At 40.4% G+C, this 18,158-nt stretch overlaps 1 protein-coding gene across 3 annotated transcripts in view; it reads right to left on the bottom strand.

Annotated features, from left to right (window-relative positions):
- The window catches only part of LOC123878770 (unextended protein-like), a 38,244-nt gene that overhangs the window by 3,969 nt on the left and 16,117 nt on the right, over window positions 1–18,158 (bottom strand). For 2 of the 3 annotated variants that reach the window (XR_006798875.1, XM_045926076.1), the window contains exons 2-14: window positions 13,952–14,142; window positions 12,965–13,072; window positions 11,436–11,656; window positions 10,505–10,787; window positions 9,177–9,433; window positions 8,513–8,629; window positions 7,369–7,540; window positions 6,435–6,626; window positions 4,660–4,806; window positions 3,278–3,415; window positions 2,216–2,358; window positions 951–1,077; window positions 155–284 (exon numbers count right to left, since the gene is read on the bottom strand). Coding sequence is in view for 2 of the 3 variants with exons in the window: in XM_045926076.1 (XP_045782032.1) it covers window positions 155–284; window positions 951–1,077; window positions 2,216–2,358; window positions 3,278–3,415; window positions 4,660–4,806; window positions 6,435–6,626; window positions 7,369–7,540; window positions 8,513–8,629; window positions 9,177–9,433; window positions 10,505–10,787; window positions 11,436–11,656; window positions 12,965–13,072; window positions 13,952–14,142 (2,226 nt within the window). In the remaining variant the exon portion in view is untranslated. The remainder of the gene's footprint in view (window positions 1–154; window positions 285–950; window positions 1,078–2,215; window positions 2,359–3,277; window positions 3,416–4,659; window positions 4,807–6,434; window positions 6,627–7,368; window positions 7,541–8,512; window positions 8,630–9,176; window positions 9,434–10,504; window positions 10,788–11,435; window positions 11,657–12,964; window positions 13,073–13,951; window positions 14,143–18,158) is intronic. The other variant, XM_045926078.1, reaches the window with a different exon arrangement.

The raw sequence follows: 18,158 nt of genomic DNA, 5'->3' as shown, positions 1-18,158 counted from the left end.
AACACAAAAAGGGGCAAAATACAAAAAGGGTAAAACAAATAAATTATTATTAAAGGATGTAAAGTGGCATTAATTTAATTGCTTTCAAAACTCGACTATAATTGTTTACTTTGCGCACTTGTATCGTAATGTACTATTACGGCACTATTGTTACCTCTTAATGGTGAGGTAGTAGACCTCAGCGATGGCCCTCACGGAGTAGTCGGGAACGAAGGTGTGACGCAGCATGGAGTCCATGTTCAGATTCTGGAGGGAACCCAGCGTCGATGGGGCCGGGGATTCCGCTGTAATATTATAAAACATGAGTCACAGAGTATGGATATTAAGCGTTGGTATTTTCCTACCATTCAAAAATAAGATTTCTGAACAGGTACGGTCAGCGTCAGAATTCGATTAGCAATTCCGCGAAACTATTGCTTCAAAAACCTATCGTACTTATGACCTTTTCTTATAAACAGGCCACACACCTAACGCATGTGCATAACCGTGCCACGCGAATATGATCATTAAGGTGCTAAGCGATTTATGGCCTTTGACTATACTACCACTTATAAAAGTGGTAGTACTGTACACGGGTTGAGTTTGAGCTGTTATCAATAAAGACGCTACGTCTCAGCTCCACTCTGCAGATGTGCGTTGCGCCTTAAGTCTCAGTTGAGAAGATGAAACTAAGCATAAAATATCGGTCAAGAGCGAGTCGACCTCAAACTCAAAGGGCTCCGTACCATCGTACAAGATTGTTTTTCTTTAATTCATATGGCAGCCGTTTTGAGTTTTTTATTGTTCGTAGCAGCAAAAGAATTCTGTGAAAATTTCCACTCTCTATCTATTACGATTCATGAGATACAGGCCGCTCACAGACAGACAGACAGACAGACAGCGGAGTCTTAGCAATAGAATCCCGTCGGTACCCTTCGAGTAGAGAACGATAAAGATGTAAATAAAATTACCTAATCCAACGTTCTGGGTGAGGGCCTGAACCCCAAAGTACGTGAAGGGTCCGGCTTCGAACACGAGGTTCTCCCGACCCACCGTCACCTCCACGCGACCCTCCAGGATCAGCACGAAGTAGTCCACCTGTGTACAAAATAAAAATTTAAACATTACTTCATATTAAAAAAATTGGTTGTCTGTAAAGTCGGTTTACTGATGATAGTTGAACGTGACAACAAAGGCCGATTGTGCTTCTTTGTCGCTCGTTCCGCGCTCTCGCTTGCACTTCAAGCCTTACATGGAACGCCTCAGAGCGAGGTAACGCCGCTTGAGTCATGTTTTTTCGTGCGTGCAGCCGGCTCTATCGAATTATAAGACGTTGTCACGTCAAAAGTATTCCAAGAGTATGATTATTTAGTAATCTTATAAAAGGAATGAGGAAATAATAATAGGGAGATGTCAGCCGAGTTACTCAAATGTGTGCAAAGGAGAAAGCTCGAATATCTGGGCCATGTAATGCGTAACTCAAAATAAAGGAAAAAGCATATTATACAATCGAAGATTATCTATACTAATAAATAAAATTGGAGTGTCTGTCTGTAATATCGAAATAACTGCCGCATATTAAGGTCATAAGGTTATTTGAACGATACTATAACTGAATCACACGTTTTTAAAATTTTTGTCTGTCTGTCTGTTTGTTTGAAAAGGCTAATCTTCGGAACGGCTGAACCGATTTTGACGGGATTTTCACAGACAAGTAGAGAATTGACCAGGGAGTAACATAGGCTACTTTTTTAACCGACTTTCAAAAAGGGAGTTGTGTTTTTCTACCTATGTACACCGAAATCTCCGAGATTTCTGAACCGATTTGCATCATTTCTTTTTTAATCGATAGAGGAACTTTGCGACATTGTTTCATAAAAAAATTGGATTCCAACTCCTCAATCCTGATGCTGCAGCGGATCTGACCAATCCACGCGGGCGAAGCTGCGGGCATCAGCTAGTGTATATGATAAAAAAGCATGGATTTGACTCGCTCCAGCAATGCGCGGGGGTGCAATTGCTTGTATAGTATGGCATATTATTGTAAATTGAATAGTTGAAAAGAGCAACCGCCGAGTTTCTTGCTGGTTCTTCTCGGTAGGAACGGCATTCCGAACGGATGAATTTTTTATTTATTTTTATGCACAATAGTTTTTCATTTATCGTGCAAAATGTCATGTAATCTGACTTGGCGGGGTTTTTACTGATCGGTGCGGAACTCTAAACCTAGACTCACCGGTTTTCCCTCCTGGAAGACATATCTCTTAGGGTCGTTCTTGTCCTTATCAGCTCGGTCCTTGATGTGCTGGATGACGTCCTGCTTCAGCAGACGACGCAGCACCGTCTCCGATATCATGTCCGGACGGAATGGATCCACACCTGGTGATAATAGTTACTTTTACCTCACTAGCTCGAAAAGAGCGCCTTTGCTGTCTAAAACCATTGAACAAAAATCGTTTTTGCTCACTGAGTGCGAAAATGTGTTGTCTCAAGTTCAAAGTTCGAAATCTTCATACGCTAACATTTTATTTCATAAAACTTTTTGAATTCTCTATTTCACTATTTAATTAAATTACTACTAACTTACTTACTTAGACTTTCAACAATTAAAATCAGTTTTTTCACTTCTTGTATTCTTTAGCTATTTAGATGAAAAGTTGTATGTATCACACAATAGCAAAGTTTTTGTTTCTTGTGCCTTTGAATCCCAAACTACACTCAGGATTTTAACTTGAAGTCACTCGCTGCGCTCGTGATTCTATTATAGGATCCCTAGTCCGCTCGGGGTTCAAACTAGGCACTCGCAACAAAAATGAACTTTGCTATCTTGTTGAACAAATAACTATAATCTATACTTCAAAACCTACAAAAACGCTTGCCTCAAGACGAGGAACGACGTTCAATGGTCCAGGCACGATATACAACACATGCCTCGAGTCAAGGCCAAGTTATAAGGCAAGAACCTAAGTATACTTCAAGTCGAGGCAACCGGGAGATATTCACTGGTGCTCACATGTTGCATGTTGACGCTTGCCTCGGGTTGAGGCAAATTTGCGACGCATGCCTCGGGTTGAGGCACGATGTTTTACTCTTGCTTATGGGGCGAGGCAGAATTTTTTATCCATGACTCGGGTTGAGGCAAAGTTGCAACGCTGCCTCGGCTCGAGGCATTTTTGTAAGGCATGCCTCAGTTCGGGGCGCGACGTTCATCGCTTGTTGAGAGTTTATGTGCCATACAATATATGCCTCGGGTCGCATCAAGTCATGCCTCAGGTCGAGGCAAGAGGGATATACTTACTGGTGCTCAGGAACTGGAAGGTGGCCAGGATAAGCTGTGGCGAGACGTGGACCCGCTGGTGCTGGTGGCCCGCGAACGCCGCGATGTCGTGGAGCTTGTTCATTGGCCGCAGTAGACGCTTCTTGGTGCGGTTGTCACCTGCGAGCAAACAATAAACATAACGTAAAAGGCTCTAAAGTCTAATGCCTAATTTGAAGCCTCAATAGCTCAACGGTTATAGGAGCGGACTGAAATCCGAAAGGTCGGCGGTTCAAACCCTACCCTATTGTCGTACCCACTCCTAGCACAAGCTTACGCTTAGTTGGTGGGGAAAGGGGAATGTTAGTCATGATTCAAATGGCTAATATTCTTTTTAAAAAAAAATGCTTAAACGTAGCATCCACCAAGGGAAACAGTGTCTGGAAATATGCAAAACCCTTCAGCTGGATCCCATATTCAGGCGACTTCTTCTATGGCGGGTACAGCGGCCGCCAGCGGAGAACAGGCCAGGAGGCGGAAACAATGGCGTGCAAGCCGTAGAAGCATAAGAAAGAAAAACTGTTTATTTGATTGATTTGATTTGGGTCGTGACGGTTAAGAAATTAGCTCTAGTATCAACCAATTTGTGAGTTAATAAATGAAGATTTTCCGTTTTGTATGAAATGTTTTATTTCTCAACTTACTATATAGGTTGGCTCTGAGATTATTATTTCGAGGGAAACCATTAAACATGTACTAGCTCTTGGACTATAAACCTTTCTGCGTAGCCATAAGGTGCAAGAGTCGGGTCTGCCTGCGAAATTCAAATTTAATTTGGTTAAGGTGGACCCTTTCGAATAAAGATTTTTATATAAACCTGTGAGGATGATACTGCCATTGTCGCAATTAAAATGCCATAAGCCAACGTTGTCGTATTGGTTTACAAATTGCAAAAACCTTTTTTTTTTTAAATTTGATTAAAGAATTTCGCGGGCAAACCCGTCTCATTATCACAGTCCCACTATCTCGTACCGTCACCGTGCGTTGTGTATACTCACTGATGACGTCACTCTCGTCCACGATCTCGGCTTGGATCATCTCCTCGATCACGTTTTCGAAAGTGATCAGTCCCACTATCTTGTACCGTCACCGTGCGTTGTGTATAGTGCGGTATACTCACTAATGACGTCACTCTCGTCCACGATCTCGGCTTGGATCATCTCCTCGATCACGTTTTCGAAAGTGATCAGTCCCACTATCTCGTCCCGTCACCGTGCGTTGTGTATAGTGCGGTATACTCACTGATGACGTCACTCTCGTCCACGATCTCGGCTTGGATCATCTCCTCGATCACGTTTTCGAAAGTGATCAGTCCCACTATCTCGTACCGTCACCGTGCGTTGTGTATAGTGCGGTATACTCACTGATGACGTCACTCTCGTCCACGATCTCGGCTTGGATCATCTCCTCGATCACGTCTTCGAGAGTGATCAGTCCCACTGTCTCGTACACTGGGTCACCGTCGCCCTCCTTGTCTATGCGTTGAGCGAACGCCATGTGACCTTTGTGACCTGGAACAAGGGAGAGAGGTCAATATAATACAAACACAATAATTTAAAGCACAAAAATATATACAACGGAAAACCAAACTTTTGCAGGAGAAAAACCAAAAGGAGATGACTATGTTTCGAATTCAGGGTAGGTATTTTACCCACTTTGATCCTAAGGTGATAATTTTTAGGGTTCCTATACCTCAACAGGAAAAACGGAACCCTTATAGGAACACTTTGTTGTGTGTCTGTCTGTCTGTCCGTCGTGTCTGTCAAGAAACCTATAAGGTATTTTCCGTTGTTCATAATATTCTATCAAATGTTTTTCATAATATTATAACAAGTTATATTTAATACTAGCTGTACCCGCGACTTCGTTCGCGTGGAATCAGCGCGCTTTATATAGCCACAGACGCTCAGGCGCGAGGCGTGTAGTACGTACTCTGTACGTTAAAAATGTTCGCCGTGATTCTTTAAATTGACATAACTTTTTTATTTATGAACCGATTGACATGTAATAAACACTGAATGTTACGTGAAGCTTACAACAATATATTAGTGAAAACCGTATCTAAATCGAATAAGCCGTTTCTGATATTAGCGTGCACAAACACACAGACAAACAGACAAACGGACAAAAAAAAATTAATTACAATTTCGGGTTCGGCATCGATATAATAACAACCCCTGCTACTTTTTTTAATATATTTCCATTGTACAGACACCACTTTTCTACAATTTTATTATAATATGTATAGATAGATCTCAAACATGAGCTTTACTGGAACGCCCCACTTATGGTGGCGTATAAATAAACCCGCCCAGCCGTCTGGTCGGGATATTAATCATACCAAATTGTACATTCATAATGTTTGTATGTTTTTACATTTACACGAAGTTCCGGCGAAACACCTGAATTTTGAAATAGGAAGAACTGACCTATTTTTAGCAGATTAAAAAAATTATCACACGTTTTCTCGTAGTAAAGAAAGCCAGTGCGTGCCAGACCTTCGTTGTTTCATAAAAGCTGAAAGCATACTTTTTGCCTTGGAAACTAACAGGAAATAAAGATGTCAATAATCTTGCGCTACCCACTAAAGTCACAAGATTATTTATTAAGTTAAACAGCCCGCCTACTACCCGCGAACTGCAAATAGGTAGCGATAGATATAGTATAAAAATTTTTTGGAGTCCCCCATTTTTTTAGGTCAATTTTTTCGTATAAAGTATACCTAGCCTATGTCACGCCGACCTTTACAACGAATCAATTGACACCTCATTCATCAAAACCGGCCCAGTAGTTTACGCGCTACGGTGGAGCACACAGAATCTGGATACAAACATACATAGACTGCTAAAATCATAACCCTTCCATTTGGCTTTGCGGTAGTCGGGTAAAAAAAAATAATTGTCAATGCTACAACAGTAATAATGTAGAACACTTAACACATAAAACACTTGACATAATAAAAGAACTGTTACAAATTTAACAGACCTCTATAAACCTGTGATTAAATGTTATGCCTTGTTAAGGAAGTTAATGCCTTGTTAGAGTGTGGTGGAACATTCATTTTCATGAAGTCTGTTAAACCATTTGACATGATGTCAAATTAACAAACAGAGTTGGTGAGATTGGGTCTTACTCTTACCATCTTTGAACTGCTTCAGCATCACATCCAAGGTGACGTCTTCGAAGACGAAGTTGACCTGGTTCTGGTAGTACTGGCAGAGCGTGCGGAGTGGCGTGTTGTCGTCAGGGTCCACGAAGGCGAGGTCCTTGATGAAGAGCACCGTCACTATGTTGCCGCGGTGACCCTCGTATACTGGGATACGGGAGTAACCTGGAAGGGAATTAATGGGGAATTTAGGGTTCCGTACCTCAAAAGGAAAAACAGAACCCTTATAGCCTTATACCCTTATAGACTTTGTTGTCTGTCTGTGTCTGTCCGTCCGTCCGTCGTGTCTGTCAAGAAAACCTATAGAGTACTTCCCGTGAACCTAGAATCACGAAATTCTGCCGGTTTCGCAATTTTCAGGGTTCCGTACCTTAAAAAGAAAAACGGAACCCTTATAGGATCACTTTGTTGTCTGTCTGTCTGTCTGTCAGTCCGTCCGTCGTGTCTGTCAAGAAAACCTATAGGGTACTTTCCGTTGACCTAGAATCATGAAATTTGGCAGGTAGGTAGGTCTTATAGCACAAGTAAATGAATAAAAATGAAAACCGTGAATTTGTGAAACACCATTAAAAAAAATTAAAATGTGTTTAAATTTTCAAAGTAAGATAACTATATCAAGTGGGGTATCATATGAAAGGGCTTTATCTGTACATTCTAAAACAAATTTTTATTTATTTTTATGCACAATAGTTTTTGATTTATCGTGCAAAATGTCGATAACATACCCAAGTACGGAACCCTCGATGCACTAGTCTGACTCACACTTGTCGAGTTTTTAGTGCATACACTGTTACAAAAAGCTGTGCACGCCTCTGCTTCGGTACCTAGCTACTCCTATACCTGGATTTTTCCAAAATTTTGTCAATTTTAGACTGATTTTTTTTTGAAAATTTTTTTTGACTGTTACCTGACTTGACGATCTCAGTCATGGTCTCGAAGTCCAGGATGCTGTCAATGGGCAGCATGTAGCAGTCCTTCAGCTTCGTCATCACGTCCCTGACAGTCTTCTTGTGCAGGTCCAAGGCACCGGATATGATCTGGACTTCCTCTTTGTCTAGGTCGTTCACGTGGTTTGTTATCTGTGGATAAATTAGAAATTTAGAGAAATAAGTATTCAATATTTTTAGGATTCCGTACCTCAAAAGGAAATACGGAACCCTTATAGGATCACTTTGTTGTCTGTCCGTCGTGTCTGTCAAGAAAACCTATAGCGTACTTCCCGTTGACCTAGAATCATGAAATTTGGCAGATAGGTAGGTAGGTCTTATACCACAAGTAAAGGAAAAAATCCGAAAACGAGTTTGGAATTTTATAGTTTCTAAATCTCTGGTCTCGTCTAGTGGGAGGCTTTGGTCGCGGCTAGTTACCACCCAACCGGTAAATCGGTGCCGCCAAGCGATTTAGCATTCTGATGTGATGCCGTGTAGAAACCAAAGGGATATGGGTTTAATTTGCCATATCCCTTCCAGGTTAGCCCGCTTCCATCTTAGACTGCATCATCACTCACCACCAGGTGAGATTGCAGTCAAGGGCTAACTTGTATAAGAATTAAAAAAATCGGCCAAGTGCGAGTCGGAATCGCGCACCGAGGGTTTCGTACTCGGGCATTTTTTTCGACATTTTGTGCTATTAGACCTACCTACCTTCCAAATTTCATGATTCTAGGTCAGCAGGAAGTACCCTATAGGTTTTCTAGACATACACGACAGACGGACGGACGGACGGACGGACAGACAGACACAGACAACAAAGTGATCCTATAAGGGTTCCGTTTTTCCTTTTGATGTTCGGAACCCCAAAAAAAATTGGTTGTCTGTAAAGTCGGTTTACTGACGATAGTTGAACGTGACAACAAACGCCGACTGTGCTTCTTTATCGCTCGTTCCGCGCTCTCGCTTGCACTTCAAGCCTTACATGGAACGCCTCAGAGCGAGGTAACGCCGCATTAGTCATGTTTTTTCGTGCGTGCAGCCGGCTCTATCGAATTATAAGACGTTGTCACGTCAAAAACATCATCAGCCAATCAGGGTTAAATAAGAAGAACAACGAACCTTGACCAGCTCCTTCAGCCTCTCCCTGTTGTAATGCGTGCCGATCTCTTCGCCGAGGAAGTAGTCCAGGAGCTTGCTGGTCGGCCACGCCAGCGGCGCACAGATGCCCATCACGATCTGGTGGAATTTACACTTTATTAGCTATTATATAGAAGCACTAGCGAGCCGCCCCGGCTTCGCACGGGTGGACATTTATTTTTTCTATTTTCCGGAATAAAATATAGCCTATACGGATTCGGAAGAATCCCTCTAAAGTCTAAGTAATGGTAAAAGAAATTTTGAAATCGGTCCAGTAGTTTTTGAGCCTATTCAATACAAACACGCAAAAATACAAAGGTTTCCTCTTTATAATATTAGTATAGATGTTACATATTCACCATACAAATTCAAAATATTTTTATTCAATTAGACTTTTACAAGTACGTTTGAATCATCAAAAGCATCTACCACTGGTTCGGAATGCCTTTCCTACCGAGAAGAACCAGCACGAAACTCGGCGGTTGCTCTTTTCAACGCCACGTTACTCAGCAGGATGGTGGAAAGGAGATAGTGGCTGTGCGAGCGGGCTGGCATGAACAGATCTGCCTTTAGGTCAGTCTGGCATGGCGTCAGGTCAATCAAACCTGGCATCGAGTCGATTAAGCCTGTTATCAGTTCCACCTACCTTCATAATCCAAATGCTCTTGGCACCAATGAACAGGCCATGTCTGGCACATATGGCTTGTGGAGTGATCTCGGCTATGAACACGATAGCCAGAGTTGACCCGATGACGGCCACCAGGCCTGACGTCAGGTCATCCAGGATGACGGTGAAGGTACTGTTGACCGCCACGTTACTCAGCAGGATGGTGCAAAGGAGATAGTTGCCGTGCGAGCGGACCGGCATGATGGCTCTCGCGTACTTTCTCTCTTTCTCTGTGCCTGTTCGAAAAAAATATAATATATTAATCTATATAAATAAAAATCGGCCAAGTGCGAGTCAGACTCGCGCACTGAGGGTTCCGTAGTCGGGTATTTTTCCGATTATTTTTCACAATCAGTATTAGGGATGGGAAGCCCATAATGGCAGCATCTTATGAGTTCCTGGTACTTTCTACATCTCCTGTCAAGTTTCTAAACCCAGGGGCCCTACTACCACCGTTTAAATAAATAATGTTTCAATATTGTTCTGACAATTTCATACAAGTTTTATATTAAAAAACCGTTTATGCACGATAAATCAAAAACTATTATACCTACATAAAAATAAATAAAAATCTGTTTTAGGATGTACAGGTAAAGCCCTTTCATATGATACCCCACTTGGTATAGTTATCATATTTTGAAAATTGAAACATATTTTAATTTTTTATTTAAATGATTAATCACAAATTCACGGTGTTCAGACTTATTCCTGACGGACAGACAGACAGACAGACAGATAAAGTAATCCTATAAGGGTTCCGTTTTTCCTTTTGAGTTACGGAACCCTAAAAATGCTACTTTAAGCCATGGAGTAAGGCCCCAGGAGTTTGTTGATAGTCAGTCAGTTAGTTTAATGATTGATGTTCTTACCTGTATTAGCAATGATCTTCAACTCAGTTCGGTCCAAAGCCATCAGTCCAAGGTTCAAGCCAGAGAACAGTGAAGCCAGCATTAGCAGAATCACAATGAGAGAAGCCCATAATGGCAGCATCTTATTGATTCCTGGTACTTTCTACATCTCCTGTCAAGTTTCTAAACCCAGGTGTTTGTTAATAGTCAGTCAGTTAGTTTAATGATTAATGTTCTTACCTGTATTAGCAATGATCTTCAACTCAGTTCGGTCCAAAGCCATCAGTCCAAGGTTCAAGCCAGAGAACAGTGAAGCCAGCATTAGCAGAATCACAATGAGAGAAGCCCATAATGGCAGCATCTTATTGATTCCTGGTACTTTCTACATCTCCTGTCAAGTTTCTAAACCCAGGTGTTTGTTAATAGTCAGTCAGTTAGTTTAATGATTAATGTTCTTACCTGTATTAGCAATGATCTTCAACTCAGTTCGGTCCAAAGCCATCAGTCCAAGGTTCAAGCCAGAGAACAGTGAAGCCAGCATCAGCAGAATCACAATCAGTATGAGGGAAGCCCACAACGGCAGCATTTTATTATGGGTTCCCAATATCTTCCACCGCTCGCTGCCCTGGTGGACGAAGTCTTCGTTTGGAGAACTCTTCGCGCACACGTAGAACAGGTAACCTTCAATTGGAGGGGGAGCTTCGAGCTTGAATAATCCTGATTCTCGGTCAGCTACTGATATCTGTTAAGCAATAACACCAGTGAGACGACGCCGTTTGTGTTTGCGGACGAGCCGGCTTAACCGTGGTAATACCTACATACCCGAATATAACTTTAACTCAAGAGTCAATAGGTGTTTCTTAGGCATGCGCGCTCCATCATAGGCTGCATCAGCACTTGCCACTAGGTCTAAATGCAGCCAAATCATCATTTATTTGCTGATTGTAGGTAGGTACATAAATTACTTTTTAATTACAATTTTTCGTTTCGAGCCACAATCTGCCATACAAAGACGTACAAATTAAAATTATATTATCACTAGCTGATGCCTGCAACTTCCTTCCCATGGATATAGGTTCTTAAAAATCCTGTAGGAACTCATTGATTTTAAGGGATAAAAAGCAGTCTGTGTTAATCCAGGGTATAATCCAATATTCAGACAAATCATCAGGGTCAGGGTATCATAATTCTGGATTCAGACTGGAATATTACCTGGTGGTAAGTGATGATGCAGTCTAAGATGGAAGCAGGCTAACCTGGAAGGTGTATGGCAGTTTGTTATTAAACCCTTAGGTTTCTACACTGCAACGTACCGGAACGCTGTATCGCTTGGTGGCACGGATTTGCCGGTAGGGTGGTAACTAGCCACGGCCGAAGCCATCCAACTAACCTCATACTCTCCATTCAGCAGGTGGTAGCATGGGGTCCCGTACTTCGCGGCGTGGTGCGTGAACGCGATCACCGTGTCATTGGTGAAGCCCTCCCCGAAGAGCCTTAAATGGAAGGTCGTCTCCGTCAACACTGAGGGTATCATCTCTTCCACCAACTTTGGTTCCTTAGCAGCCTCTTCCACCCTTAGCCCCATCACTCTTAGCTTTGTGCTGCCTTCTACTGTAAAAAAAAGTAAAAACTTGGTCATCTCTTTCTTTCTATTTTCTTTTTAACCCCCGACCCAAAAAGAGGGGTGTTATAAGTTTGACGTGTGTATCTGTGTGTCTGTGTATCTGTGTATCTGTCTGTGGCATCGTAGCGCCTAAACGAATGAACCGATTTTAATTTAGTTTTTTTTGTTTGAAAGGTGGCTTGATCGAGAGTGTTCTTAGCTATAATCCAAAAAAATTGGTGCAGCCGTTTAAGAGTTATCAGCTCTTTTCTAGTTTTCTTGTAGAAAAGAAGGTTACATAACCGTTAGGTTCATAATATTATGTCAATTGACAAATGTCAAGCTGTCAAGATGGACGTTGCCTTGATACATAATTATTTATTTGAAAATGATGTTTTGGAAAACTCTGATACTTTGGATCGTAGGCGCGGAATAGTCCAAGAAAATCGGTTCAGCCGTTTGAAAGTTATCAGTTCTTTTCGGTCTTTTCTAGTTACTGTAACTTCACTTGTCGGGGGTGTTATCAATTTTTAATTTACACCTTATTACTTTTTATCATCATGATCAATCCATACTATATAATATTATAAATGCGAAAGTGTGTCTGTCTGTCTGTCTATCTGTCTGTCTGTCTGTCTGCTACCTTTTCACGGTCCAACAGTGTAACCGATTCTGACGAAATTTGGTACAGGGTTAGCTTAAATCTCGGGGACGGACATAAGCTACTTTTTATCCCGGAAAATCAAAGATTTCCCGCGGGATTCCTAAAGATGCATCCACTTAACCGATTTGTATGAATTTTGGAACCGAAGTAGCTTGCGTCGCTGTAATCGAAATAACTTTTTATCCCGGAAAATCAAACAGTTCCCACGGGATCTATAAAATTCTAAATCCACGCAGACGAAGTCGCGGGCATCCTCTAGTCCTCAATAACTCAACGGTTAAGGAGCGGGCTAAATTCCGAATGGTCGACGGTTCGAACCCTCACCCGTTGCATTATTGTCGTACCTGCTCCTAGCACTATTACGCTTATTAAGGAAAGGGGAATATTAGTCATGATTAACATGGCTGATATTCTTTTTTTTCGGGTTGTACCACACATGACACAGTTTATTCCGACGCTTCTTCTGCTTGAGGTCTTTAGACCTTAATGCTCAAGTATTAGAGGCGCCGGGATAACCTAACCCGTAGGTATAACTGGTAATGTATGGCACAGCTTTAAAAAAAATCAGCTTTCTTTCTTTCTTTCAAAAAAAAAAAAAAACCTGCCTACTGATTCGCTAAGAAGTTTCACTTCACGAACAGTGGTTACATACCTATAACCGGCCCGCTGCTTGCTTCACTAACATTTTGCGCTGTCTCGTTGTTCGGAGGATTTTTTGCATTCGCATCTTCAGTCGTGTTGTCAGGTTTTGAGCTGTCACCTGATAAAAGAAAAAGAAAGATACGTTTATATCGTGCATTAAATTAAGGTGGCAGAAGCGAAACTGTCCACTGTCTCGGTAACTCATTTTAGCAACAATACTTGCTGCAGGCTTCCCAGCCAAGTTTTTATTAAACCAAAACCCCACGGCGTCGTACCCTAACGCTAAATCGCTTGCCGGTAGGGCGGCGGACCACAGGGGTATTCACTCAACCCACCTATATCAACTAGGTTCTTCGCCTTTAAAACCAGCGGACATAAAAAAAAAGTTTTATTATTATTTTTACTAAAATTATTATTTACGTAACGTTAACATTACATTAAAATTATTATTTTTACTTTATTTACCTTGCTTAAAATTGTACAATTAATTTATATTTTATGTTTTCTGATTGAATTATTTTATTTATGACGTTCAAAAAGTGTACATTTGTACCTACTTTGAATAAAACATTTGAATTTGAATTTGAATTTGGACATTTTGCACGAAAAATCAAAAACAATTAAACATAAAAATAAATAAAAATCTGTTTTAGAATGTACAGGTAAAACCCTTTCATATGATTCCCCGCTTGGTATAGTTATCTTACTTTAAAAATTGAAAATACCAATTATATTTTGTTCATGAACACATATTTTTTTTGTGATATAACCACAAATTTACGTTTTCGGATTTTTTCCTTTAGTTGTGCTATAAAACTTACACACCTGCCAAATTTCATGATTCTAGATCAACGGGAAGTACCCTATAGGTTTTCTTGACAGACAGCCAGGCGGACAGACAGACGGCCAGACAGGCAACAGAGTGAACCTATAAGGGTTTCATTTTTGCTTTTGAGGTACGGTACCCTAAAAATGGGAGATGAATTGCGAAAGTTACCTTCAGCCTGTCGTCGCAACCGGCGCCTGTCCCCCGGGTTGGTGTAAGAGAACATCTCGACGGCCATTGCATCAACTTCATCGCCATCTCTGTTCACGTCCAGGTCCCTGTAGTAGTTCTTGGCTTCGTCATCTTCGTAGAGGTCTGTCAGCTCTTCCCGTGGTGAGTCCTCCACTTCGTTTTCTGATGTCCTGTGAAACAAATTAACAGTTAGGTTCCGAAAAATAAAAGGAACATTTCGGTTCCACCACAGTCGCAGTTACTTTACTTACTAGTACATATTAATAGACTTAGAATATGTTCCTATTAGAAAGTATTTATTTGTTAGAATTAAGTCCTTCAACAGGAAGACTAACTTGGCTGCCTTCTCGGTGCCTAACCTATTTCTTACTAGGGGATACTCGCGGCTTCGCCCGCGTGGATTTCGATTTTTTTAAATCCCGTAGGAACTCTTTGATTGTTCGGGATAAAAAGTAACCTATGTCCTTCCCTAGGATGTATACCAAGTCTGTACCAAATTTCATTAAAATCAGTTCAGCGGTTGGCCCTGAAAACGTAGCAGACAGACAGACAGACACACTTTCGCATTTATAATATTAGTATGGATTTTGCTGTGAATTAAATTGAACGCCGAAAAAATTCTTTCGACCCCAGCGGAAGAAGCAACTGCACTCAGCAAGTTGCTTGATTATATCCATTTCTTCTTCGATTATACATTTTTTTATATTGTGTATTGCTACCCACCAATCAGTCGGCGCGGTTTTCTGTACGATTTATTCATTTTTGACTGATTTGGTTGCAGTAAAAATTTATTGATTTAAATCAATGATTTTTACTGATTAAAATCAAGTGATTTAAATCATATCAACCCTGACTGTGGCTATACCACTCTACAAAGCTAAGTATCAACAAACACTTAACCCATATAAAGAGCATACCTATCACAAACAATAGTGGAGTGGTAGAGATATAAATGTAGGTGACATTTGACGCCTGCCATTGTAGGTGAAGATTCGACGTTTTGGTCATAAGTTTCTCTCGTGAGCTGTGGTTATACCACTCTACAAAGCTAAGTATCAACAAACACTAAACCCATATAAAGAACATAATATCACAAACAATAGTAGAGTGGTACAGATATGTAATTGATATGGTTTCGTAACTATTTGCGAGACACAAGTATGTGTATGTGACTATTGCCTACCTAGCGTCAAATGTAGGTGACATTTGACGCCTGCCATTGTAGGTAAAGCTTCAACGTGTTGGTCATAAGTTTCTCTCGTGAGCTGTGGTTATACCACTCTACAAAGCTAATATCAACAACCACTTAACCCATATTATAAAGAACGTATCACAAACAATAGTAGAGTGGTAGAGATATGTAATTGATATGGTTTCGTAACTATTTGCGAGACACAAGTATGTGTATATGTATATGTGAGTTGCCTACCTAGCGTCAAATGTAGGTGACATTTGACGCCTACCATTGTAGGTGAAGATTCGACGTTTTGGTCATAAGTTTCTCTCGTGAGCTGTGGCTATACCACTCTACAAAGCTAATATCAACAACCACTTAACCCATATTATAAAGAACGTATCACAAACAATAGTAGAGTGGTTCAGATAATAATATGCAATTGATAATATGGTTTCGTAACACTTGTATGTCTTTCTATTTACGACTGGTGGTGCAATGATTGAATCAACTTGTTCTACTTGCTAGTTAAGAAATGGATTATTTATTCAAAAATCGGTCAAGTGCGAGTCAGGCTCGCACCAGAAGGGTTCCGTACAAGAAAATAACATCTTTTAACTTTTTAAATTTCGTGGCAGCAATTTTGAAATTTTTAGTAAGTATTTGTTGTTATAGCGGCAACAGAAATACGCATTCTGTGAAAATTTCACGTCTCTACCTATTATGGTTCACGAGATCAGCCCGCTGACAGACAGACGGACGGATAGACAACACAGTGTTTATTTATACACACATGTATAAATTGACATCATATCACATATGAATTTGACATGTGATATATTTAATGTAGTTTAATGAATTCAAAGAATAGTTTAAATAATGACTTTGTACAAATTTTGCATGCCTGATTATGTAAGGTGAAACATTTCTACTGGACAATATGTACTTAATAACATCTCACTGTAAAAAAATGTTTCTGCAAAAAAAAAATCTTGAATCTTGAATCTTGTTAGTAATAGGGTCCAGTTGGCTCCCTTCGGGTACGGAACCCTAATATTTACTTTTACAAGTGCTTTTGTATCGTCAAAAGAATCTTACCACTGTTGCCTGGTTCGGAATGCAAAGGCATTTCCGTGTTTATTGCTTGTTCTTCTCGGTTGGAAAGTTTACCGATAAGAGCCAGCAAGAAACTCGGCGGACACTCTTTTCAAATATTCAATCAGGTCCATATTATAATTGCGAAAGTGTTTGTTTGTTGGTTTATTTTCCTTAGTTGGTTTTTCCTTCAATCATGTCGTAATGGAGCAACGAACGGATTGACGTGATCTTTTACATGAGTATAGTTAAAGGCCTGGAGAGCGACATATTTTTTGCCCCTGAAAATCAAACAGTTCCTGAGTATGAGATTTTTAAAAATTCAGGCAGACGATGTCGCGGGCATAAACTAGTTTACAATAATATTATGCCATTTGCTATACTATACGGTTCATGAGATACAGCCCGTTGACAGACAGATGGAAGGTTCGGTCAACGACCATTCTTCGTCATCACACCTTCAGTAGCTAAAAGGGAAAGGTAGAGTTGACGAATCACGGCCAAAACAAGACGTCATCCATCGTCATCGGAATGAATCAGCGTTACACATTCAGACCCGCTGACAAACATAATGATGAATCTATGCTAATAAACACTAAACAGGCTATTTCGGTCTAGACATTATATTAAGAACTAGCTGTGCCCGCGACTTCGTTCGCGTGGAATAGTGACTTTTCGGGCAGCATATACTCTGTACGTTAAAAATGTTCGCCGTGATTCTTTAAATTGACATAACTTTTTTATTTATGAACCGTTGACATGAAATAAACACTAAATGTTAAGTGAAGCTTACTACAATATATTAGTGAAAACCGTATCTAAATCGAATAAGCCGTTTCTGATATTAGCGTGCACAAACACACAGACAAACAGACAAAAAAAAAATTAATTACAATTTCGGGTTCGGCATCGATATAATAACAACCCCTGCTACTTGTTTTTATATATTTCCATTGTACAGACACCACTTTTCTACAATTTTATTATATGTATAGACTAGGTTATGCCCGCCACTTCGCGTGGACCACACCCTGACTAGTCTGTGACTACACCATACCCCTATTTTACCCCCTTAGAAGTTGAATTTTCAACAAGTGTAAATTAAAAATTTATAACACCCCCGACAAGTGAAGGCTACAGTCACTAGAGCTGATAACTTTCAAACGGCTGATCCGATTTTCTTGGATTATAGCTAAGAACACTCTCGATCAAGCCACCTTTCAAACAAAAAAAACTAAATTAAAATCGGTTCATTAGTTTAGGAGCTATGATGCAACAGACAGATACACAGATACACACGTCAAACTTATAACACCCCTCTTTTTGGGTCGGGGGTTTAAAATCCTTTCTTAGCGGATGTCTAACGTCATTATAGTAGCTGCATGCTAAACAGCCCGATCCGTCCAGTAGTTTGAGCTGTGCTGATAGATCAGTCAGTCAGTCAGTCAGTCAGTCCGTCAGTCCTTTTCCTTTTTTAGGGTTCCGTACCTCAAAAGGAAAAACGGAACCCTTAACGGATCACTTTGTCCGTCTGTCTGTCAAGAAACCTACAGGGTACTTCCCGTTGACCTAGAATCATTAAATTTGGCAGGTAGGTAGGTCTTATAGCATAAGTACAGGAATAAATCTAAAAACCGCGAATTTGAGGTTACATCATTCAATTTTCAAAATAAGATAACTATACCAAGTAGGGTATCATATGAAAGGGTTTTACCTGTACATCCTAAAACAGATTTTTATTTATTTTTATGTATAATAGTTTTTGATTTATCGTGCAAAATGTTCGAAAAAATACCCGAGTACGGAACCCTCAGTGCGCGAGTCTGACTCGCACTTGGCCGGTTTTTTTTTTAAATATATTTAGATATCTACGCTATCAAAAGTACTGAATTATTTATTTCTCTAAACTCTAAGAGA

Source organism: Maniola jurtina, chromosome 26 (genome assembly GCF_905333055.1).
Source record: "Maniola jurtina chromosome 26, ilManJurt1.1, whole genome shotgun sequence".
Classification (NCBI taxonomy): domain Eukaryota; kingdom Metazoa; phylum Arthropoda; class Insecta; order Lepidoptera; family Nymphalidae; genus Maniola; species Maniola jurtina.
The sequence above is the reverse complement of the archived record's forward strand: the minus strand, read 5'-3'. Positions and strand labels throughout refer to the sequence as shown.